This window comes from Salmo salar, chromosome ssa12 (assembly GCF_905237065.1).
Source record: "Salmo salar chromosome ssa12, Ssal_v3.1, whole genome shotgun sequence".
Lineage (NCBI taxonomy): Eukaryota > Metazoa > Chordata > Actinopteri > Salmoniformes > Salmonidae > Salmo > Salmo salar.
This window is the reverse complement of record NC_059453.1, coordinates 38,597,174-38,623,749: the sequence shown is the minus strand read 5'-3', so window position 1 is coordinate 38,623,749 and position 26,576 is coordinate 38,597,174. Positions and strand designations below refer to the sequence as shown.

At 40.0% G+C, this 26,576-nt stretch overlaps 1 protein-coding gene across 3 annotated transcripts; it reads right to left on the bottom strand.

Moving 5' to 3' along the window:
• On the bottom strand, window positions 1-26,341 carry aars2 (alanyl-tRNA synthetase 2, mitochondrial (putative)). 3 transcript variants are annotated; one of them, XM_014131561.2, is made up of 22 exons: window positions 26,056-26,341; window positions 25,440-25,628; window positions 25,032-25,177; window positions 24,739-24,930; window positions 23,849-23,993; window positions 21,372-21,517; window positions 17,836-17,944; window positions 17,718-17,756; window positions 17,396-17,510; window positions 17,135-17,262; window positions 16,254-16,398; window positions 15,834-16,003; window positions 15,423-15,536; window positions 14,399-14,539; window positions 6,712-6,849; window positions 6,390-6,493; window positions 5,903-6,011; window positions 5,311-5,436; window positions 4,770-4,880; window positions 4,407-4,490; window positions 4,033-4,146; window positions 1-1,252 (listed from the first exon to the last, which is right to left on the bottom strand). In XM_014131561.2, the coding sequence occupies exons 1-22, from the start codon at window positions 26,308-26,310 to the stop codon at window positions 1,079-1,081; spliced, it is 2,994 nt and encodes a 997-aa protein (XP_013987036.1). In that variant the 5' UTR covers window positions 26,311-26,341; the 3' UTR covers window positions 1-1,078. The 3 variants fall into 3 exon arrangements, 2 of the variants coding, with proteins under 2 accessions (XP_013987036.1, XP_045547282.1); XR_006757988.1 differs by lacking the exons at window positions 1-1,252; window positions 4,033-4,146; window positions 4,407-4,490; ... (3 more) ...; window positions 6,390-6,493; window positions 6,712-6,849 and adding exons at window positions 12,447-12,975; window positions 13,382-13,612; XM_045691326.1 differs by lacking the exons at window positions 1-1,252; window positions 4,033-4,146; window positions 4,407-4,490; ... (3 more) ...; window positions 6,390-6,493; window positions 6,712-6,849 and adding an exon at window positions 12,447-13,612.
• Window positions 26,342-26,576: the final 235 nt, after the last annotated feature.

The window sequence follows — 26,576 nt, the reverse complement described above, 5'->3', positions numbered from 1 at the left end:
TGACCTCAAATGTCTTTATTCCTTCTAAAACAAAGAAAGTAGACAACTGGAATATGCATAATCCTTACACTCATATATTGTTAATTATTACAAGGCTGGCATTCAGTACATCGCAGGACAAACTAGACTTTCCTTATTCTCCACAATCTTAGGACAGAAGCACAATACAAGAATACACATCTCCAAACACTGTCTTGACTACCTATTCATAATGCTTATCATACACATGTACATACTGAGTCCTGACAGAAATTTCAGACACTTGCATCCATAATAAATAGGAGCAGGGGTTAAATTGGGCCGTCGCATTCTATGAGAGAAAAGAAAATCCCTCAAAGTGCTTTCAAATTGCAGTGGAGAAAAACATGGAGAAAAACATGCATGCCAAATCATTGTGGCCTACAACATTCTTAATGTAGTCGCTGGAAAACACACGTTTGAAATCAGTTTTGATGGCCACTGTTAAAAGAGGAGGATCACAGAGCTTTCTAATGTTACTCAACGTATTTCTCAAATCCCCAAAATTTGTGAACGGCACCATTTTAGAACCAGAGTTTTTAGCAGTGGCTTAGTTTATGCCCATTAGCACTCACCAATGGTGTTGAATGCATAGGAAAGACCAGGGCTAAACGTACCATGGGGCAGGTGGTATTCACAGTACATGATCCTTGGATGAGTGCCAGTGGGACATTCAAATCATCAATATGTTGCTAACTAGCAACAAGATAATGTTTAGAGTTTGTGATCTAACTAATGATTAGCCCAATGGGGTGAATGCAGATGGGTAACCCTCAGCCTATTTATTTAGAGCTACTATGCTACAACAGGGGAAATTATATTTTAGATGTCAGTATCATTTCATTTTAGAATAGGCTGTCCTTTTAAAAGTCACCTGAACTGAACTTCTCACAGTCATTCTCCCCCCCAGAATTGTAGGTTCTTCCAACCTGTAGTATGCTGTAATATGTACCTTTGTCACCAACCCATGTGGCAGTTGGAGAACTTTTCCATTGAACAGGGGTGTATTTTGCCTACACCCTATGGTAAATGTGGGCTTGTGATCCCTGGACGTTTGTACTCAGCATCTGTTTTGGGTCTTGTCCTGTGCATACTCTTCAGCACACCTGAGTGCCTCAGTGAGGTTGGCCACACTCCCTGTGCCCTTTGCCACAGTGGCAGAGCCACCCGCGTTCCCTCCCAGGCGGACACACACTGTCAGGGCCCAGTCACTGGCAGAGAGAGCACTAAAGCCCTATGGAGAGACAAAGATGTGGAGTGAGTGTTGGTGTGATGGAGAGAGAGAACAGGTGGGTAAGAGTGTGTGAATACACACATATGTATTTGGACAGTGAAGTTCCATGTTTTAATTTGGCTCTATACTGCAGCATTTTTGGATTTGAGATCAAATGTTTCATATAAGGCGACAGTAAAAACTAAAAAATGTTTATTCGAGACTATTTTCATACAGTGCATTCAGAAAGTATTCAGACCCCTTGACATTTTCCACATTTTGTTACGTTACAGCCTTATTCTAACATGGATTAAATAGTTCCCCCCCCTCATCAATCTACACACAATACCCCATAATGAAAAAGCAAAAACAGGTTTTTAGATAATTAAATATTACATTTACATAAGTATTCAGACCCTTTACTCAGTACTTTGTTGAAGCACCTTTGGCAGCGAATAGAGCATTGAGTATTCTTGGGTATGACGTTACAAGCTTGGCACACCTGTATTTGGGAAGTTTCTCAGATTCTTCTCCGGAGATCCTCTCACGCTCTGTCAGGTTGGATGGGGAGCGTTGCTTCACAGCTATTTTCAGGTTTCTCCAGAGACGTTCGATCGGATTCAAGTCCTGGTTCTGGCAGGGCCACTCAAGGACATTCAGAGACTTGTCCCGAAGCCACTCCTGTGTTGTCTTGGCTGTGTGCTTAGGGTCATTGTCCTGTTGGAAGGTGAACCTTCGCCCCAGTCTGAGCTTTTGAGTGCTCTGGAGCAGGTTTTCATCAAGGATCTCTCTGTACTTTGCACTGTTCATCTTTCTCTTGATCCTGACTAGTCTCACAGTCCATGCCGCTGAAAAACATCCCACAGCATGATGCTGCCACCACCATGCTTCACCGTAGGGATGGTGCCAGGTTTCCTCCAGACGTGACGCTTAGCATTCAGGCCAAAGAGTTCAATCTTGGCTTCATCAGACCAGAAAGATCTTGTTTCTCATGGTCTGAGAGTCATTAGGGGCCTTTTGGCAAACTCCAAGCGGGCTGTCATGTGCCTTTTACTGAAGAGTGGCTTCCGTCTGGCCACTCTACCATAAAGGCCTGATTGGTGGAATGCTGCAGAGATGGTTGTCCTTCTGGAAGATTCTCCCATTGCCACAGAGGAACTCTGGAGCTCTGTCAGAGTGACCATCAGGTTCATGGTCACATCCTTGACCAAGGCCCTTCTCCTCAGATTGACCGGGCTGCCAGCTCTAGGAAGAGTCTTGGTGGTTCCAAACTTCTTCCATTTAAGAATGATGGAAGCCAGTGTGTTCTTGGGAACCTTCAATGCTGCAGGAATGTTTTGGTACTCTTCCCTAGATCTGTGCCTTGACACAATTCTGTCTCTGAGCTCTACAGACAATTTCTTCGACCTCATGGCTTGGTTTTTGCTCTGATATACATTGTCAACTGTGGGATCTTATATAGACAGGTGTGTGCCTTTCCAAATCATGTCCAATCAATTGAGTTTACCACAGGTGAACTGAACTCCAATCTAGTTGTAGAAACATCTCAAGGATGATCAATGGAAACAGGATGCGCCTGAGCACAATTTCAAGTCTCCTAGCAAAGGGTCTGAATACTTATGTAAATAAGGTATTTATTTATTTTTGCTAAAATAAAGAAACAAAATGTTTTTGCTTTATCTTTATGCGGTATTGTGTTTAGATTGATGAGGGAAATAAATAGTTTAATCCATTTTAGAACAAGGCTGTAGCGTAACAAAATGTGGAAAAAGTCAAGATGACTGTATAATTTTCCAAATGCATTGTAGGTGAGAGTGGGGTATGTTGAGCCATTATTTACATTCAGGATCACTATATCAAAGGAAATATAGTATTCTTTCTAACAAAGATATATACAAATATTTCAGGATGTTGTTCATCCCTGAAAATAATCAGAATTCATGTAAACATAACAGTTTTGAAAACATAGTTGTCCAAAAAAAGTGGTCTCTTGGCACAATTTACCTTGATTATGGGGTAAATTGAGCATCGGGACAGGATTAGCATAGGGACACATTTCTAACACTTTGCACTTTTAACATAGACTCAGGTCCTGGTGTAACCTCATATCCCAGCGATAATGCCCTGCATTATACCTGGGAAGAAAATACTTCAATTGTGGCCTAGCGGGGGGGCGAATCCAACTGAGGAGACGTTTTTCATCATTTGAACTTGACTAATCACACGAACTGTCTTCAAAATACTTTGCCTATTATGCATAAAACTGCCAAAATGTAATCTTCATTTGAGGTATACTGATTAGCCATTAGATCAATTACCCACAAAGCAATCATTTTGACTATATTAGCCCATAGAGCTACAAGGATGCACTTTCATGCTAGGTTTAGGACCTCATATTACAGCTTATAGAGACCCCAACTGATGTACAAAACAATCTTAAAACAATCTACTTTGGTTTAGATAAAATAATCATATAAAACAAATCAATTTGACTTTGTGAAAATCAGGTTTTTGGACCTAACTTGCTTACCACTTTTCCCATGTGGTTTCTTCCTTCACAGACTCCATGAAATAATGACCTCTTCCTAAATATTTGGTCACACTATTAATTTTGTATATGGTTTCCTAGAAAGAAGGGGTGGCTCAACTAACCCTTTGGCACAACTTACCCCATTCTCCCCTATATTTTTTTACCATTAAGAAATGAAAGCACTTTGTGTATTTAGTCCCCCCCACCCTTGACCTATTGAGAGAAAATGCTGTATCAGTAAATACAGTGATGTAAGAGCTAGACCCTATACCTTGGGCACTTGGCACGCGCACAGGACCTTCCCCGATGGCTGCTGGTGGGAGAGTAGCATGACCAGGGTCCCTGGGGCTCTGTCACTGTATTGGTTAACTGTCTTCATCAGCACCTACAATGAGAGCAATGGGATCAACTACATTGAGGCTCAGTTTCCCAGTAACGGTAAGTTCATCATTAGATCCCACTTTAAGTGCATCATTAGAATCTAAGGTGTTTCCAAAAAAAACAATGGTTACACTAAAAGTGATTGATAAAATATAGTAACTCACTCTCTGTGAATACTGATGCATTAGTTTTATATGGGGCAAAGTGATCTAATTGTGATGTTAAAACCCTACTGAGCCTCATCAGAAATTCAGATAAACATACTGATATAGAGTCTGTGTCCACAGTGTCCACTACAATATTCTTGTTGCCATTCTTTTTGAACAGTGATTGGGCTTTCACAGCAGCCTGCAAATGGAACAAAAGTAAGTAAGAAAGAGAAAGTAGTTAAAAGTACAATAGTATATTGTACATTACCATTATTTATCATGCATTAACTATTGCGATTGTTTTATAATGCCGTTGTGATTCATGTGTCTTCCTGCATACAAAAGGTTTGAAAATAGGATCAACTTTGTTTATTGTACATCGATCATTTTCATGTATTTTTACTTGTCACATTAAATAGTTATTGTGGGGGATATAATACACGTTTGAAAGGACAATGGGGTTGTGTGCTTGCGATACCTCTTTGGTCTCCAGTTTCCTTATGCTTGTGTTGGTCGTCCTCTGTAGACCTTTGAGGCGAGTTTGAAGCTCCCTCCGCTTCCACTGTGGTATGGGAGTGCAATCCACTGCCTGGGACAAAACACAAATAAGGCCTAAGCATTTGTGTCAGATTCTCATTTAATTCTAACTATTTAAAGTAATGTGGTATCTTGGGACTATAAGGTTATATCTGCAAAAAGATGATTCTGAGAAAATTGGCTTTAAAGTTTCAAACCGTCATTGGTTTGAATGGTGTAAGCAATTTTTTCTTGTATTCTTTTGAACTTAACAACATGAATTGGGGGTAATTAGAGTACTATATAGGTGGAGAGCGTTGAACAGAACAGGGCTATGTCAATAACTAAAATTTTAAAAAATGTAGGTCCCATGCTCTCGGTTATTCAAACACTTAGGCCATAATTTAATACTGTCTGAAATTGCCTTTTGGAGCATTTTCAATATTATCTGTCTAATGACCATCAGTTAGGTCAGTGGGGAGGGAGTGGAAAAGCATACATACATCTGTCAGTATGCCCACTTCTTTGGCCAGTCGGTTGGCATCTGCGAGGGAGAGGCTGGTGACCATTGCAAGACGTGCTGACAAAGACTCCACTTCCTGGGTCAGGACCTGACCTGCCTCTCGAGCCTGTGAGCCAACAAAACAACGACAAATATCAGAATGGATCTCGTTGAAAGCCACTTGCGATTCTGTAAAACTTTCAACTTTGGCCATGTCCCAATTATCTCTCCTTCAGCCAAAGTGTGCACTTATTCACTCCCCTTCACTAATTTCAAAGGAATTAACTGGTTTAAGAAATATGGTGGAAACTCCCACAAGCCCATGCCTCCAACAATCCAATGCTTATTTGATCATGGAGTGTTTTTTAAAAGATGAGTGATACATGACGTCCTAAATAGGAAAATGTTCATAATTAATACTGAATCAGCAACACAAAAGTCTTGAGCGAGGGACTAACTGGTGTTGTAAAACATGAGAATACTTGGGATAAAGTGACGTGATTATATATAGTTCGCTACTATGCACCTCTGGTATATTCACAATAAGTCACGGCCTATTTAGTTTTATGCCTTCTTGCTTTTATATAACACACCTCTCTGGCGTCGTCTCCAGTGACTGCCACGATACGGCTGATCCCTTTAACCATCTGCCTCTCGGAAATTATAACCAAATCCCCGATCTCTCCGGTCGTCAGTAAATGCCTGAAAAAGAGAAAAACACTTGGTCTAGTAGTCCTTTAGAAACACCCAATGAACATATAATATTTAGCATTGTTCACAACTATAAGAATTGTCAAATCTACTCCTCCAAATATATGATCCGTTTCTAACCTTAACCCACGATAAAACGTATAAATTCTACTGTCTCTTCTCATTTTCATATTTTGGCTCTTTTACAGTATATTGAACAATTTGCCACATCCTCACATGCCGAAAGGTGAGGCAGTGCATATTGTCATTTCGTAATATCTTATGGTAAATAACAAGTAATGTTAAGTCCTACATTTAAAAATGCCTTTTGAATCTATCATAGAGAGGGAGTAAGCGTGATTGAGTGAGAGAGCGACAGACAACACTTACGTCCCACAGCAGAGCTCCACTGACGTCCATCTGTCCGTCTGAGAATCGTACAGGTCTGCTACGGGAACTGCCACGGACACCACTCTCACTGGATCAGGGTACACCTAGGAAGAATTACAGAAGATTCGTGAATCCTCCAATGCCAACACACTATTATGCAGAATATCTTGCACTTACAAATTGCAACCATTGGGTTGACACTTAATGCATTAACAATGTATATGTTGCTAAGAGCATGAACAACACTTTACAAAACACAGTTATGATCATCATTATTCCTTTTAATCTGCGTAGGCGTGTCCCAGAATCAACACACAGTTACCTCATCCACAGTCCTTAGACCTGGGATGTCTTTAGCCCGGGCCAGGGGAACCTCTTCTATGTACACCGCATTATTCTCTGTGATAATGTTGTGGATGCTCCTCTCAATCTCCTGGAGCTGGGGAATACTCAACGATCCCTAGAGTGACCACCAAAAATCTATGATTATTATTAAATGAAAAAAAAGCGTTTTCATGTTTCTATACAAAAGATAGTTTGTTTTGCTTATCTATTGGACTTTGGCAATGCATATAACTTCACATTATTCATAACAGGGATGTGATTACTCTAAGGGTGTTTTCACATGAAATTTGTTACCCTGGTGCTGTTCTCTGGAGCGTTTGGAAGAATTCTACAGAATACGTTTGGGTTTCACAATGTATTTTTTTTTTAAATGTATCAGAATGTTTTTTTGGAATTCTGGGACTGTCTGCATTAAAACCCTTCTAGCTTAAGAATGGAGATCAATTTACAATCATTTTTACTTTCTCTTATGATTTCCTTGAATCAACAGTATTGTTGAAATGTCGGGACCATTATGCATATACTGAAGGATGTAAGAGCAACAGGACAACAGCAAACTATCTGCCTAAACCGACCGAGGAGGCTCACACAGCAAAGCCGAGGCCAGCGGTATAAGAATGAATCAAGAGTTCGAGGTTGGATATGTTTCTCAGCATACTCATCAAAAAGCATGCAACAAGGTGAGTAAAAAGATACCTGGCTATTTCTCCGCAACCGATTAATTAGGGCCAATTTCAAGGTTTCATAACAATGGTTAATCGGCTTTTTTGGACACCGATTGTGGCCGATTACATTGCACTCCACGAGGAGACTGCGTGGCAGGCTGACTACCTGTTATGCGGGTGCAGCAAGCAGCCAAGGTAAGTTGCTAGCTAGCATTAAACCAATTTTATAAAAAACAATCAATCAATCTTAACATAATCACTAGTTAACTACACATGGTTGATGATATTACTAGTTTATCTAACTTGTCCTGCGTTGCATATAATCGATGCGGTGCCTGTTAATTATCATCGAATCACAGCCTACTTTGCCAAACGGGTGATGATTTAACAAGCGCATTCGCGAAATGTGTATCTAACCATAAACATCAAAGCCTTTCTTAAAATCAATACACAAGTATATATTTTTAAACCTGCATATTTAGTTAATATTGCCTGCTAACATTAACTTATTTTAACTAGGGAAATTGTGTCACTTCTCTTGCGTTCTGTGCAAGCAGAGTCAGGGTATATGTAGCAGTTTGGGCCGCCTGGCTCGTTGCGAACTGTGTGAAGACCATTTCTTCCTAAAAAAGACCATAATTAATTTGCCAGAATTGTACATAATTATGACATAACATTGAAGGTTGTGCAATGTAACAGCAATATTTAGACTTATGAATGCCACCCGTTAGATAAAATACGGAACGGTTCCGTGTTTCACTGAAAGAATAAACGTTTTGTTTTCAAAATGATCGTTTCCAGATCTGACCACATTAATGACCTAATGCTCGTATTTCTGTGTGTTATTATATTATAAGTCTATGATTTCATATTTGATAGAGCAGTCTGACTGAGTGGTGGTAGGTAGCAGCAGTCTCGTAAGCATTCATTCAAACAGCACTTTCCTGCATTTGCCAGCAGCTCTTCGCTGTGCTTCAAGCTTTGCGCTGTTTATGACTTCAAGCCTATCGACTCCCAAGACTAGGCTGGCAATACTATAGTGCCTATAAGAACCTCCAATAGTCAAAGGTATATGAAATACAACTGGTATAGAGCGAAATAATCCTATAATTCCTATAATAACTACAACCTAAAACTTCTTACCTGGGAATATTGAAGACTCATGTTAAAAGGAACCACCAGCTTTCATATGTTCTCATGTTCTGAGCAAGGAACTTAAACGTTAGCTTTTTTACATGGCAAATATTGCACTTTTACTTTCTTCTCCAACACTTTCTTTTTACATTATATAAACCAAATTGAACATGTTTCATTATTTATTTGAGACTAAATAGATTTTATTGATGTATTATATTAAGTTAAAATAAAAGTGTTCATTCAGTATTGTTGTAATTATCATTATTACACACACACACACACACACACACACACACACACACACACACACACACAAACCAGCCGATTAATCGCTATCGGCTTTTTTGGGTCCTCCAATAATCGGTATCGGCGTTGAAAAATCATAATCGGTCAACCTCTAGCCTCTATAGAGTATAATAAAAGACCAACTGTAATGAGAGGTTCAGTAGTTCTCCCATGACTGTAGAGGGCTTTTGGTCGACTGAGGGGAAGATGGAGGTGTTTGGTTAAATGCAATGACTGTCACATTGACATAATAAACACACTAATTTTGGCATGCTGTGTGCTGTATAATTTCTGTGAAATTCATAATGAGTCTTTTGAGGAGGATGAAGTACAACAAATAATTCCCAACAATGCAACTGGAAGGGAGGGCCAGGTACCACAGGGCCTACCATAGCCTGACCACAGCAGCAGTGATATCAGTGATGCTATCACCTCATACCTTGCGAGGCTTTAAAATTGAACATGGAAAGCGTTCACAAAATCATTAGTTGCTGAAGTTTTTTTATGACAAGCAAAACAGTCAAATATAATTTCTACGATGAGTATTTAAAAAAAAATCTAACACAGAATGTGTAGGCTGTGCAAACAATCAATTCAATTAATAAAATACTTCATTGGCTTGGTCAGTTTTTTTGTGTGTTTTATAAAAACAACATTTAAGTCATCCATGTTTATAAAAAGTAGGCTATAGGGGCCTTATCCAGTCAAGATGACAATCGTTGACTATTACATTGTTATTATACAACCGGTGGGTCTAATCCTGGATACTAATTGGTTAAAACCGCATTCCAGCCGGTGTCTATTCCACAAGTTACCACAGGCTAAATCTATGACGTTGAAATGCCTATTTACTCTGTTCCATCTGACTGCGCAAACCACTGTCTCATCAACTCAGCCAGGCAATGACCAGTATTTACTAGATCTACAGTGCCTTCGTTAAGTATTCAGACCCCTTGACTTTTTCCACATTATGTTAGGTTACAGCCTTATTCTAAAATTGATTAAATTGTTTATTTTTTTCTCATCGATCTACACACAATACCCCATAATAACAAAGCAAAAACAGGATTTTTGAATTTGTTTCTGATTTTTTTTAAATAAAAAACTGAAATATCACACTTACATAAGTATTCAGATCCTTTACTCAGTACTTTGTTGAAGCACCTTTGGCAGCAATTACAGCCTCAACTCTTTTTTGGGTATGACGCTACAAGCTTGGCACACCTGTATTTGGGGAGTTTCTCCCATTCTTCTTTGCAGATCCTCTCAAGCTCTCTCATGCTGGATGGGGAAAGTTGCTGCATCATGTTTTCAGGTCTCTCCAGAGATGTTCGATCAGGTTCATGTCCGGGCTCTGGCTGGGCCACTCAAGGACATTCAGAGACTTGTCGTGAAGCCACTCCTGCGTTGTCTTGGCTGTGTGCTTACGGTCATTGTCCTGTTGGGAAGGTGAACCTTTGCCCCAAGCTGAGGTCCTGAGCACTCTGGAGCAGGTTTTCATCAAGGATCTCTCTGTACTTGGCTCAGTTCATCTTTGTCTCAATCCTGACTAGTCTCCCAGTCCCTGTCGCTGAACAACATTCCCACAACATGATGCTGGAACCACCATGCTTCACAGTAGGGATGGTGCCAGGTTTCCTCCAGAAGTGACGCTTAGCATCCAGGCCAAAGAGTTCAATCTTGGCTTCATCAGACCAGAAAGATCTTGTTTCTCATGGTCTGAGAGTCATTAGGGGCCTTTTGGCAAACTCCAAGCGGGCTGTCATGTGCCTTTTACTGAAGAGTGGCTTCCGTCTGGCCACTCTACCATAAAGGCCTGATTGGTGGAATGCTGCAGAGATGGTTGTCCTTCTGGAAGGTTCTCCCATCACCACAGAGGAACTCTGGAGCTCTGTCCGAGTGACCATCGGGTTCTTGGTCACCTCCCTGACCAAGGCCATTCTCCCCCGATTTATCAGTTTGGCCGGGTGGCCAGCTCTAGGGAAAGCCTCGGTGGTTCCAAACTTCTATTTAAAAATTATGGAGGACACGGTGTTCTTGGGGACCTTAAATGCTGCAGACATTTTTTCATACCCTTCCCCAGATCTGTGCCTTGACACAATCCTGTCTCGGAGCTTTACGGAACAATTCCTTTGACCTCATGGCTTAGTTTTTGCTCTGACATGCACGGTCAACTGTGGGACCTTATATAGACAGGTGTGTGCCTTTCCAAAACATGTCCAATCAATTGAGTTTACCATCAAGTTGTAGAAACATCTCAATGATGATCAATGGAAACAGGATGCACCTGAGCTCAATTTCGAGTGTCATAGCAAAGGGTCTGAATTCTTATGTAAAAGGTATTTCTATTTTTGATTTTATAATACATTTGCTAAAATATCTAAAACTTGTTTTCGCTTTGTCATTATGTGGTATTGAGCGTAGAATTGCTGAGGATTTAAAAAAAAACAATTTTAGAATAACGCTGAAACGTAACAAAATGTGGAAAAAGTCAAGGAATCTGAATACTTTCCGAAGCCACTGTACTGTAAAAAGCATCTAGACATTATCTCCCATTTCTTTTAGAATAGCATTCGGTTTTCAACAGCGGAGATTTGTAATAATCTGCCTCTCTGACATTTGCAACATTGTTTCAATATTGAAATTCGATCTCTAGCTGTCCTATGGTAATGAACGTGTCGGGAGTCGGGACGAGACAGACCGGCTGGCAGCTTTTCTAAGCCAGTCGAAATCATTAATCAGCATAGTTTTTATGGATATACTGTATACAAAGAAATGTAAAAAATAAAAAAAACGAAATGCAGCTAGTTTTCTGTCATTCCAGCTTCAGTTTGAAGTGATTGTGTTAGCTGTGTAGTTGTCTCTCTCTTCTGAATAGTGGCCTGGCAAGAGGGCAAATGTTCTACAGGCAAAATCGCACATCATTGTTATGGATGTACTTTTCTAGCTATGCCAGGCAAAAATCAGGCATTATCAGCTTATTGTTATGGATGTATCCAAATTAATGTCAATAGAAAACAGCTACTTTGCTGTTATTCTGGCTGCAGAAGTCGTGACTGTGTTAGCCGTAGCTAGCTGGCTAATTAGCAATCAAGGGATACTGTTGCCAGCGAGCATGGCAACGGAACATAAAGAACGAACGACTGGGTCACGCCCATAAATATTTAACTAATCGAAGGAAGACTGGGTCGCGTCACTCTAGCAACCAAAAGATGAGAATGTATGAATTTGCTTATTTAAATGAATATATATATATATAAAAAACCGAATAATACTACCGGTAAGTGTGCTTAGTAGTTTTCTTTGGCAACTGTGGTATAAGCGGGATAAACAGCTTAAACGAAAGCAACGGAATAAACGTTGCTGTTATTCTGGCTGCAGAGGTAATGACTGTGTAGCCGTAGCTAGTTGGCTACCTAGCAGCAAGCAAGGGATAAGAATGTTGCAACGGAACATAAAGAACGAACGGCTCCGCCTCGTTCTGCAGCGTCGTCAATTATTTCCAAGGTAATGTAGATAACGTCGGCGTTTATCCCTTACATAACACATATTTGCATCAATTGATGTTTGTTAAATCTGATCAAATAAATAATCTATATTATTTATCTTAAAACCAAACCGAAAAAATAATTCTATATATTTAATCAAATCAGACAAGACAAAAGTTCTGCAATGCATGGCTACAGACGACAATATGTGGTGGATGTTGATGGCTCATTCTAAATGGTGTATAGGTGAGTACACTGAGGCTCCAAATGGTGTTGTTGGGCTTGCTTGTGTTGTTGGGGGACAGCTTTGGTGAGGTGGGGGGCCCTTGCCACATGTTCAAATGTGTTTGACAGCTGCTGAAACACAGTAAAAAAGCTCTTATTCTCACTGAGGAGTTCATCCATTTGCTGAAGCTGCCTTTCACTGTTCTTTTCCTCATTTGCTGTACATGTCACCCGTTGACCTTCCCGCTCCTCCTCTCTCAAGGGGCAGTCAGTCTCCAACTTCATGAACTCCTCAAATTGTTTCTTCTGTCTGTCTGAAATTGCTGCCATGGTGCTGTGTGTGTCAGGTGCCTTCCTTTTCATTTTTGTCCTCCTATCCTCACTGGTGGTAGAGGTCCCCACTTGCTGGATAATGTCCCCTGGAGGCACAAGCAGGATCATCTGAGAAACAAAGATTCAAGGATTGTATACATTTGTGAGTATTGTTTACTGTAACCAAAATAAGTTAAAATGTGACTGAGCTAGCTAGTTGGTCAGTGAGAAGGTCCTAGTATTGTAAGCAATGGACTTGCTCATCATCAATGGGACTACTACAGTACTCACAGACTAGCCTAACATTACATGGGCTACACAATTATTTTACTAGCCAGCTAACCTACAATGCATCACTGCTATTGCTACAGTTTACCATTACTATGCACTGCCTACATATTGTAAGCAATGGACATGTGCATCATCAGTGGACTAATCACAGGCTAATTTTACAAAGCCTAATGTTATTTCTTGCTAGCTAGCTCACGTTAACCTAGAGTATACCATTCCTATGCATAGCCTACTGTCAACTTACCACTGGGGAAGGAATCGTCAATTTCAGATGAGGAACTGTTCACTGTGTCTGGTTTGGACTTTGACTTGCAGCAGGCACAGGACTCGTTTCTGATTATGTATCCACAGTTCCAACTGGGTTGCTTGTTGGTCTTGAGCCAATGATAGGGTTAATCATGTCGAAATATTGACAGTAGTCCTTTTCATCCGACGAGCTTCCCGACCTCCTGAGTGCATCCCTCCCTGAAAGGTACTGTAAGCGTAGTTTAAAAAATCTTTGTCCTATACTGCTCTGCATTCCTTGTGTAGCCTTTTGCCCCCATACGTTTGCAATGTTCCCACACAACACCAGATTTTTGTGAGTGTTTACCAATTCCGCCTTGATACTCATCTCCCCAGATCTCCAGTAAGGTCTCTGTTTCACAGACAGTCCATGTCACCCCTTCCCCTTATTTTATGTATTTTTATTTGAGCTGATTTACCTAATTAAGCTAGTTAATAGTATTTCCAGCTAACCTTAGCTGGCAAACAAAAATTGAATGACGAATACCGTTCATGTTGCAACTTTGTATTTACAAGTTTCTGCACGCGAACATCAGCACAGGGTGTTGCCGCGTCACAATACCTGGTATCCTGGACCTGGATCTTCAGCCCACAACCAGGACAGGGTCCAGGATTTGTTTTGGCCAGGATTCATTTACGTTTCACATATGCTTTATAAACACTCCAGGATCCGGATCATACAGAGATATGTGAAAGCGCCACAAGGGTTCAAGATTAAACAGTGAGTTGATGATTGATGCAATCCTAATAATGTTGATAATAAACATTTGTTTTGGAAATTTTGTGCTGAGTAGTCAGCGATTTCGTTCTGTTTTTACAATGACAAAAAATGTCACCCTTGGTTTTAAAATGTGTGGATAGATAATATAAGATACTTGTCATACTATAAGCTGAATCACCCAAGGTTGCTATGAGTATAAAAAAAAGTCCAAGAGGACAACGACAGATGATCAAATTCACGGATCATACTGTATACCTTGACGCTGAAGTCAAAGCGTAGGCGGTCTGCAGCGACATGACTGCCTCTCTGCTCCACAGAAGAACCCAGCAGCTGACGGAGGGCGAAGTTGAGGATGTGTGTGGCGGTGTGCTTGACCATGCAGGCTAGTCTCTGTGGCTGGATGTGAATAAACATGTATTTTCTTATTAGCAAATTAAATTATGACATGTAATATGCTATTAACGTAATCATATTTCTGACAAAGTATACGTCACAAACATCCCACTGGGCACAGACTTCAGTTCAATGTCTAGTTTTGATTTACGTTCATGTGAAATCAACCAAAAATGTCACCCTGTCATTGGATTTAGGTTAAAAGTTGGGTGAAAAAAATACAAAATTCCCTTATGTTTATGACTTTGTAAATCCAATCATCCTCACATTGTATTTTTTGGTTGAACTGATGTGGAAACAACATTGATTCAACCAGTTTTTGCCACGTGGGATAGCTTTAAAGAGCATATATCACAAATAACACACACACCCACAGTTAATTTGTTGCAGAAGCCTTATGAATAAATATTTTTTTATAAGCTATACTGCGTTTGTCTACGGCATGTGTCAAACTCATTCCTCAAAGAGCCGAGTGTCTGCGGGTTTTCGCTCCTCCCTTGTACTTGATTGACGAATTAAGGTCACTAATTAGTAAGGAACCCCCCCACACATGGTTGTCTAGGGCTTAATTGAAAGAAAAAAAGAAAACACCTGCAGACACTAGGTCCTCCATGGAATGAGTTTGACACCCCTAGTCCATGGTAACCAACATATGTTTAAACAGGGTTGGCAGTCAAATACAGTGTGACTATAGATACTCTGTTGATTTATGACTTAATTGTTCATTTAAAGGTTGAACGATAGTTTCACCACTACTTTCCATAGACTTCAAAATAACACTTTTTCTTCCTACGACCCCACTAGCCTGGATTTCAAATGATCATGAGTGCTGTGTAAATAAGGTCCATTGTGTAAGCTAAGAGTCGACCTGTAGAAAATGCTATACCTCATCCAGGTAGAGCTGGACCTGGTCCCCTTTTCTCAGCACTTCAGCAGCGGTGACCTGATGAACCACATATCCCCCAGCAAGCTGCACAGCCTCAACAGGGTACAGGACATCCTGAGGGAAAAACACACACACACACACACACACACACACACACACACACACACACACACACACCATCCCAACTAGGCTAGTAAATATACTATGAATGGAATGATTCAATGAATGTAGTTTCAATAGCTTAGTAAAAATGTTGCTAGGACATTCATAAGCAGGAAAGTTGACATCAGAAACATTCAATGTATGGACCCCACATTTTCAGGTACATCCCTAACAAGCAGCTCACAGACACACGTTGTGACACAGTGTACCTAAACATGGTGTCCTAAAAAAGGTGTAGCTAATGCTGACCGGCAGTCCATCTCTGATGAAGTAGCCCTGGTCATGGGACTGCCCCCCTTGCTCTGCATAGAAACAGGTCCGGTCAAGCACCACACCACACCTCTGGCCCCCGGCCACTTCCGAGACAAGAGTCTGTCCACAGTACAGGGCCTGCACGGTAGCATGGCAGGGCTGGAACACTGGAGAAAAGACACAGGGCTCCTTTCAGAGAGAATAAAATGGACAGCAAAACAAAGGATAATTGACCTGAATATAATATATTGACTAAATATTATCCTTTGGAGCAGCATTGAAGATTATCCTTTGGAGTGCTGTCTAACTCATTCTCTAAGGATTTTACTAGCGAGGATCTAGCACCCAACCGTTTTAGACTAATTACTGTAATTGTGAGTGAGCATGTTGTTTATAATCTCTAGAACTCATCCATACCATATTTGCCATCCTGTGCCAAGCTGTAGTGGTACTTGGGAGAGTCGTCTGTGTGGGGAACTTCTCCACTCTGCAGCTGGGCTAGGCTGTGCAGATCCAGATGGACCAGCGTATCCCCAACAGAGGTCTGCATCTGACACCTAAGCTGGTGGTGGGGAGAGGAGAGACGGCCATGGAATGGGGTGGATAATTTTCAGTAAAAATAGTTATCTGCAAAGGCTTCTGAAAAAAGCTGGACGGCCTCATTTAGGCTCAATAGATTAAAACCATAAATAATTTATTCTTAAGCATTAATTCATGCTTTTAATGTAAAATGTAGTAATCATGAAATAATTCAGTGTTGAGTAAAGGAACAAACTAATGTATGATAAAATCATAAAAGTTTAATGTTTGAAGCAACTGTCCAGTGAAAATCTCACATTCAACTCATACCCAAATATTGTTTTTGACTCGTCCTATACTCGTATGTGTGGCCAAAGTATAAATTAGAGAAAAGACACAAGAACTCCACCTCAAAGTTGAATCTCAAACAGGCCGTTTCAAAAATGCTTGCAATATCCTCATAGCACATGATGTCATGTTGGCTCATTGGCTGAGCTGGCAAATCAGCAGTCTCCTCGCATGAATATTTTTAATGACCGTTATACACCCACACCATACTGTTGTTGGGGTATGTCCACACCATTCAAACACAGAAATACCTCATTACCATTTTTTGGAAGGAAAACTTTTTCACTCATAGTAATTAATTATAGGTGATATTTCATAGAAATCTGGAAACACTGGACATTTACTTTTTTGTATTTTCATAAAGCTAGATTAGACTAGCAATATTTGCTTCATGTAGAGAAAAGGAGAGGAAGAGCACTGGCTGTAGTTACCTTTTCATTTTCAATGGCCAACACATCAAGGGCCCGTTGGTCAACACTCAAGCCCTGCTCCTCCAGCATTAGTCCAATGAGATCCAGAGGAAAGCCCAAGTTACGATGCAGAGACCAGGCCACAGGCACTAGGAGATAAGCACACACACACACACACAAAGGATTGACTACTGAAATAAATTGCCCCAAAAATGTATACCACAAATACCCCATTACAAACCCTACCCTATCCCAGTACTGTATCTTAGTACTGAAGCTGACCTGGGAATAGAGTGTCATTTTTCTCCAATCTCTGGAGTGTCCTGTCAATCACTCTGCGCCCCTGCTTCAGAGAGGACAGGAATTGGGCCTCGTTTTCATTGATTATATCCATGATCTGAAAATAAATAAAATAGATCTTAATAGTTTATCACTATACCTTCCTTGCCACTCATCTGAGGAAGTGTGTCAAGTGAATGGCTGTGTACGAAATGTCAGGAAGTTTGTATATGAAAGACTTTATTTTATTTGCAGGAACTTTACTTCCTGGTGTATAACCGTCATTAAACGTGTTGTTGATGTAATTTCATGGTAATTAACTTACCCTATCTGTCTCTTTATGCAGTTCAGGATAAGCATCACCCTGTAGAAAAGATGTGGATGAGAGAGGATCAAGACCATGATGACAAAGGTCACAAGTCTGATATCACAGCCCAACTCACCAGGATATGGGCAACTGTGGGTACCAGGCTTGCCAGCACTCCCTCAGGGGCCTGCAGTACCTCAGTGCTGAACCTCACAGCTCGCCGAAGGATACGGCGTAAAACCAATCTGCAGCAGGCACACACAAATGCACACACAAACAATAATTGAAAGAGAATGAGAATTACAATTGTCAGATGTGTTCAGACCTCCCACAGTCTATTTTGTAGATTCAGCTATATGTCTCAATCCCAAACAAATTTCACATTTCAATCTTCTTTCTCAATCTTTGGGATTGAGATATGTTCATTTTAGATTGAAATATTACTCTCAGTTAATGTAACCTTTAACACTAGAACCACCATAGGCCAATGGCCACTGACATTTGATTTTGTAAATAAAAGAAAATCCCCCCAGAAAAAGTAAGTCCTGCTCCTTCCCTGACTTATCCTAAATATTTGTAATTTACTTTGGTAATTTCTCAGAATTTTGAAATCACAAACAGTCCTTACAGACTTTTTTCCTGTTTTATTCACACCTATTCCCAACTTAACCCGCCGAAACAATGCGCTGTAGGACGTTGGTACACAGCCAGGCACTAACGCGTCTCTCTCTACTCACTGAATGAATGGCAAATGGATGAATGGGCAATAATTGTTCACCTTACTTCACAATGGAATTTAAATTAGGCCAAACTGAATGATAATGAGGGTGAAGAGGTTGATTTAAATTACAAAGATAATACTGTAATGATGAGTTTGTGTTATGCCGATTTATCAGCGTTGGTGCTCATGTTTAAGGCAAATTATTTGACCGCGCATTGTGGGTTGATATTCTCTCTGAAGTTTTACTTTGTAAAAAGAAGCTGTTATGGGACTGTTTTATTTACTATAACTATTCAAACTTATTGTAAGGGAAAACAAAAACATGCTATGTGTTGCAGTAGGCCTTTAGAATAATGCAAAACATATCCTTGACTATCTGAGTTGATGAGCAAAGGGAAGCAAACTATGCCAGCCCACTGAATGACAAATGGATGAATGGGCAATAACTGTGCATGTTACTTCACGGTCAAATTTAAAATAGTCCTAATTGAATGATAAGGAGGGTGAAGTAGTTGATTTAATTTAAAACAACAATAGTGTAATGATGAGTTTGTATTATGTCTATTTATCAGTGTTGGTGCTCATGTTAATAATTTCACCGTGCACCTTGTGGGATGATACCGTTCTCTTTTACATTTTAATTACTATAACTCTATTGCGAATCACATTTATTGTAAGGGAAACGATAACATGCTACGTGTTGCAGTAGGCCTTCAGAATAATACTAAACATATCTTTGACTCTATCCAAGTTGATGAGCGAGGGAAAATAAATGATGCCACTCAGCCTGCGCATCCGGCCCACCGAAACTACACAAACTATACCGAAACTCATTTAACACATGATAACAGTTAGCCTACAGACAAGATTCAATTGACAATAGTCTGATGAGTGAAAATATTATCAGTTGTCAAATTGTACATGAAGAGATAGGCACATCTTGTAATTGACAGATGCAGGGACAGGAGCATCACTTTATCCAATCCTCCATCAGTCACATGCAGGTAAAACGTTTTGATTTCTATATAGTATCAGAAAGAGCATATTCTGCAGTTGCTATGACACTTATCTTTGTCAAATAACTCTCACAATTTAAGAGGTGCAGCTCTATTTCCAAATATCTGTGCTGTCTATGCCTTCAGCACATGACCAATCACACAGCAGCATTGCTCTGGATACTAAGCAAAGACTAGTGTCATGGCCTGTTCGGGTCAGGTTACCGTGGACCACAATCCTACAGAGACATCTCTCCAACCCACCAGCGGGGGAGAGCTCAAGATATATGGAGGTGGGGGGCTTTATGACACCTCACCCCCATTGTAAATCTTAAAGCAGCAGACAAAATCCCTTTGTTCTCTCAGTGTGGCTGAATGGAATGTATGATTGGCCTATGGAGAACCTACCTCAGACTAGGGGACCACGCACTGCAGCCAAGGTCCAAGTAGTCGCAACCCCAAAACGCAACACGAGGTTGAAGACAAAAGAAACTCATAAAAATCAATGCTACGGTTGAGTAACTGTATCTAAGGTTAAGGAATCGTGTGCCTACACTGCTTTCATTCCCACGCTGGAACCATCTACACGGCTGATCGTCCTCAGAAGACCCCTCTTACAAAACAAGGGCGAGGAAACAGACCATTAATAGAAAGGACACTGACATCGTGTGGACAATCAGAGACTTACACCCAGTAACAGCAGAAATGTCGCCATCAGAGGAGATGCCGGAACTCGGTCCACGAGGAGATAATTACATCATTATATTCTGACCCATAAGAGAGGCAGTTCAGGGCAAGGTGTTAGGGCTAAAGTAAGCATAGTTTACAAATGTATCCAAGGGTTTTCTCTCGTGCACTCTCTCTTTCTATAGTCACATTTTGTGTGTCAAATTGTGTTGGCCCGCTAGGGACCTGTTTCATTGTACTAAGTTCTAATCACTAGCCTAGACTGTGTATCTTATATTATAATTTTAGCTTGTTAGTAAATAAATAATCAACTCAATTGGTGTGGTACGGACTCATTTAGTGGGACTCGGGTTTGTGCAGATTCCCGGACTATGCGACGTTCAGGATGAGACTAGAGGAAATTTATTAATTAGAGACTGAGTTAATTTGGGAAATGGAAACTCAATAAAAACAAACTTTCCCATGGTGCCCCAGGTTACTGAGTTAGTGATTACCTGATTCATTTAATCACGTAATTATAAACAGTTAATCATTCGATGAACAGCAGTCATCACAATCAATTTAACGCCACGACACTAGTAACATAATAAACTTAAAATATGCTATTCAGTTTTATTTTTTTAAAATACATTTTCTTATTTTACACCATGTTTCTTTAGATCTGCCAAAATGAAATTATAAATTGACTTCTTTGTGATGGACTTGAACTAGTGGTTTTTACTTTTTACTTATAGCCTAGAGTAACAAAAACGAATGAAAATGCCAGTATGTTCTTTGAAATAATTGTTTTTTTGTATTCTAATGTTACCTAAGGCCTTTATAAACACAACCAAATGTATATTATTCTAATAACATATTTTTCACTCGAACTTTGTAGAATTACACAAAACATATCCTTGACTCTATCTAAACAAATAACGTTTGTTATATTTTTACATGGATATATTCCCATTAATATTTATTCATGGTTCACAACTGTTTATGCTCTATTTATCACCTGTTGGTGCTTATATTTGGGCACCTTGCGGGTTGATATGCATCTGATGCTAAAGGGGACGCCTAGTAACACTCAACGTTCTCTAGCGGGTACTTATAGGCTCAAAGGCCAGGCTGTTCTAGTGTTAATTAACTACCGTTTTTTTTATACCTTTAGGTGTTATCATTCTCTTCCTCAATGCTTAGTAAGTCTGGCATTCTTCAGATTGCCTGTTGTGCATGAGCCAAAATCTGAGCATGGTGCAGCAAGAGACTAACAGCAGTTTGACTCACTCGGCCCCAGACATGCCTGGGTAGACTCCGTCAGCAATGCAGACAGACAGGGTGCGCACATGGTCAGCAACGACACGGTATGCCATGTCCACTTTGCCCACATCCGCCTCTCCAGTCCTCCCTCTATACTCAGGGCAATTGGAGCGCTAGATGGATTTAGATGATAACTAAATGAGAAAAAGAAACAAACCAAACTACCAAACAAACAAATCATTTGGCACTAATACTCTCCTGAAAGAAAGATATAGACGTCAGTGAACATTCATTTAATCCCGTGGGAGCAACAGAGCCATAGCAGTTAATTGTGAAATTAATTATGACACATCATTTGGACAATCAGACACAAATAGAGCAACTTAACACTTTTTTTTTTTTTTTTACCTATGTAGGGAAGGTTTAGTTCATTATCTTTCTTGCCAAGCTAAAAAAAAAAAAAAAAATCTTGATTAATTCTAAGCGAAGATCCTTCTTATCTTAGAAATGTATTTTATATTGAACAAAAATATAAACGCAACATGTAAAGTGTTGGTCCAATGTTTCATGAACTGAAATAAAATATCCCAGAAGTGTCCATATGCACAAAAAGCTTATCTCTCTCAAATGTGGTGCACAAAGGTATTTATATCCCTTTAGTGAGCATTTCTGCTTTGCCAAGGTAATCCATCCACCTGACAAGTGTGGCAAATCAAGAAGCTGATTAAACAGCATGATCATTACACATGTGCACCTTGTGCTGGGAACAAAAAGTCCACTCTAAAATTTGTAGTTTTATCACGGAATACAATGGCACAGATGTTTTGAGGGAGCATACAATTGGCATGCTGACTGCAGAAATGTCCACCAGAGCTGTTGCCATATAATTGATTGATCATTTCTCTACCATAAACCGCATTCAATGTAATTTTAGAGAATTTGGCAGTACTTCCAACTGGCCTCACAACCGCAGATCACGTGTAACCACGCCAGCCCAGGACCTCCACATCTGGCTTCTGCACCAGGTGAAGCTGGTTGAGTGAATGCCAAGAGCGTGCAACGCTGTCATCAAGGCAAAGGGTGGCTACTTTGAAGAATCTCAAATATAAAATATATTTTGATTTGTTTAACACTTTTTTGGTTACTACATGATTCCATATGTGTTATTTCATAGTTTTGATGTCTTCACTATTATTCTACATTGTATAAAATAGTCAAAATAAGAAAAAACCCTGGAATGAGTAGGTGTGTCCAAACTTTTGACTGGTAATGTATAATAGACAGAACTCAATTTATAGCTACAGATGGCGTTAAATCAGGTTTCCTGGATATTTCCTGCAGGGGTCGATTCTGGGTCCTGTACTTTTTACATTAACAATATCGGCTTTGTCTGTAAATAACTGTAACCTGCACTTGTATGCCAATGATACTGTTGTGTATGCTATTGTCCCCCACGGTTGATCTGAAATACAGTCTGTATTACAGAAAAACTTTATTAACCAGAATTAGTACTGAATGCAAGTAAAGCTAAGTATATGTTGTTCTCTAGAGTGCTTAAAAATAATTCTGATGATTTAAGCATATGTACTTTGGATGGTGTCCATTTTGATCGTGTCCGTGCTTACAAATATCTGGACATCTGGATAGATTAAAAACTTTCTTTTAAAAAGCATATTGATGAGTTAGTTAAGAAGCTGAGAATAAAAATGGGATTCTTCTATAAAAATAGGTCCTGCCTCTCGGGAAAAAAATTGTAGAAAGCAGATTATTCATTTAACGTTCCTATCGGTCCTAGACTATGGCGAAATAATCTATATGAACGCAGCTGCCACTTCATTAAAGCCGTTAGATGCAGTTTATCATAGCACACTGCGCTTTAGCACGCGCTACAATTTCACTACTCATCGCTGCATTCTCTACCAGAAAGTTGGAATGGCCCTCTGACGGCAAGTAGGTTGATACATTACTATGTTTTCAATTTTTAAAGAACTTTTACAAATAGTCCCACTGTACCTAACATCATTACTAAACTTTAGACATACAAGTTACCACATCCGGTCTCAGGGATGGTTAACTCTGGAAATTCCTTTGGTCTATACTGAGTAAGGTAAATCAGAGTTTAGTTGTTTTCTTGCACCTTATTTGTGGAACAATCTTATAAAATGTTCTTACATTTTATGTTATGGTGCCTTTGGGGGCAATTCACAAAGCTGATTAAGGATCTTACTACTCATGAATGTGTTCGTTTTTTATGGCTGTGTTTTTCTTTCTGCTTGCATTTTGTATTTAGATTTTGATGTGTGTCTTTTCTGTAATTTATGTTATTCAGGGCTCATCTGTAAAAGAGATCTTGATCTCAGTATGACTCCCAGATAAAATAAAGGTTAAATAAAATATCTGATTCTCTTCCTCACCTGCACAAGTATTTTGTTTAATTTCTTAAATGTTTTTCTTCATACCTCTATCTTATTGTACCTAATTATCTGTAAACAAACTAAACTTACCTGTTGTATAGCAGACAGCAGAGGGGTAAAGAGGTCAGTGTCGTAGTTGGAGCGTTGTCCTTGGAGAACGGTCACCAGTCGCTCCAGACCCATGCCAGTGTCCACGCTGAACTGGGGGAGTGACCGCAAGCTGTGATCTGCCTCTCTGGAACAGCCAAACGCAAGCACAGAGTCAGACATAGGCTTGTAAACACAGACACACAATCCACCCTAGTAATGTGATTCAGTCATGTAAAAAGTATAACAGTCCATAGTAGAGTGTACTCCAGATGGAATATATTTTAATCACACAATAATGTAAAGATGTTGTCGTCTTGCTAACATCCTCTGTCAAGGTTAGAGTGCATGAGCATTAGCAGAAATTGTTCCTAACTAGCTAGCTGTGTGTGCCAAAAGTGCTTGTGTATCTTTGATACATGAGACCTTGGCTGAAATAAAAACGAAATGAGTTCGCAAGTGGGCTTATCCGAATACCCATACTTGCATTCTAAATAGTACTTTGATTCGGTATGCAAAAATATAAAGTTTTATAGTATGTTACATTTTGAAAATGTATTATGTTTTAAATGCCAGGAAGTCATAATAATTTAAGCTTTTCATTTAGTATGAATTCACTGTACACTATTTAGGAAGAAAGAGAATTGCCTTTTCAGACCCACGTGTGTTTGACAACAGCTGATAATCAGTAAAGAGGATGAGTTGTACCAAAATGTACACACGGTGGGAAACAACGCAGTTGTGCATTAGATGATGCATTCCTATGAATGAGTCTAGAATGTTGATATTTGTTGCTTACAGCAAAGTTTTTATACTAAACAGCATGTTCTAAATAGTATTTAGAATGGTTAATTAAAAACCAAACTATAAGCCCCTGGTAGTAGGTATAGCACCTGTTGTATTGCATGAAGACCAGGTTCCAAATCTCGACCACATCAGGACTGTCCGCATTGACCAGCGAGGCTGCGTTACGGCCCCCAATGTGGTCATAGTGGATCTCTGTGCAGGGGCCACAGGGGCCAATCTCCCCCATCTCCCAAAAGTTGTCCTTCATCCCAAATGGCAGGAGGTGATCAGAGGGCACTCTACAAACAAAAACATCAACCAAAAAAGAGAATGGCGAAGGATCAAAACACAAATGAGTCAGGAAGTTATTATCTTGGAGAGGAAACTATGGCTTTCATACCCCATGCTTAGCCAGATGTGGCGCGTTTCCTCATCTTCTGGCAAACCAGAAGTGGCATCACCGGCAAAATATGAGACGTAGAGGCGTTCTGGAGGAATCCTGTACTCCTCTGTGAGTAGACGCCAAGCCATGATGCACGCTTCCTCCTGCACAGAGACATAAGAGTGCTTATGGCTCTAATCTGAAGGGGCATAAATGCCATAGTGGTCCCTTAACCTATTACCTACCCCCTTACTAGTTATTTCATGAAACATGAATTGCTCATCTAGACTATCTTTTTACATTGTAGCAAATTTCCATGAAGTAGACCTTTAAATTAACTCTCAGTAGTAGGCTTACATGCATTTTTACACCTGCCTTTTAAACTGCTATGGCATCATAGATCATAGCTACATGTATGTCACACACCTTGAAGTAATCGCCAAAGGACCAGTTTCCTAACATCTCAAAGAAGGTGTGGTGGTAGACATCTCGACCAACATCTTCCAGGTCGTTGTGTTTACCCCCAGCCCGAACACACTTCTGACTATTCACCACCCGCCGGTATGTGGCCATTTCACTGCGTGGGTCTGCTGCTCCCAGGAAAATGGGCTTGAACTAAGTGAAGAGGAGAAGAGAGGCATCATTCCAACTCAGAGCCAGTGAAGTTGAAGCACCCCCAAAAAGCTATGAAGGCATTTGATGTATGCCCTAAGGTATGGTATGTATACACAACGTATCACTTACATAACTAAGTAGTTTGCAACAAAATCAACAAGACACAAATCTGCATTTGACTGGAATTGCCTTTAGATAGTTAGCTAGTAGGCCTATTTATTGTCTACACTCGCTCAATGCTGTTGTTCACGCGGGACTGTACACCCATAGAGCAAAAGAACTGTCAGAAGTGTCAAATCTCCAGTGTCATTCATGACGCTAGCTTTCTTCGCTATAGCCCCTTGCCAATATCCAAATGAGTGTCTACTGTATTCAATAATATAGCTAATACTTCATGTGAAAACCAACCGGTGATTGTTCAATTTACCTGGTTCATGCCTGCGTTGACAAACAGGAGACTCGGGTCTCCCCGCGGACGAACAGGGGAGGATGGCACAATTATGTGTTGGTAGAGTTCATGAAAAAAATCTGTGAACGTACGCCGCACACGATTAGACGAAAAGTCTGTTTGAACCTGAGAATATGACCTTGATAAATATCCTCTGAGGCTTGTAAGTGACGTTAAATTATTGTTTATCACTGCTCTGTAACGTTGTGTCAAGCGTCTCATGTGCGCCGCCATGATGGCAGCTCTTCTTCTTCGGTGGAGTTTAACGGCGGTTGGCATCAAATGTTAATGGGCATTACCGCCACCAACTGGACGGGCTGTTGAACGAGAAAATACCAAATACACTGCCTCAAAAAAATAAAGGGAGCACTAAAATAACACATCCTAGATCTGAATGAATGAAATAATCTTATTAAATACTTTTATCTTTACATAGTTGAATGTGCTGACAACAAAATCACACAAAAATAATCAATGGAAATCCAATTTATCAACCCATG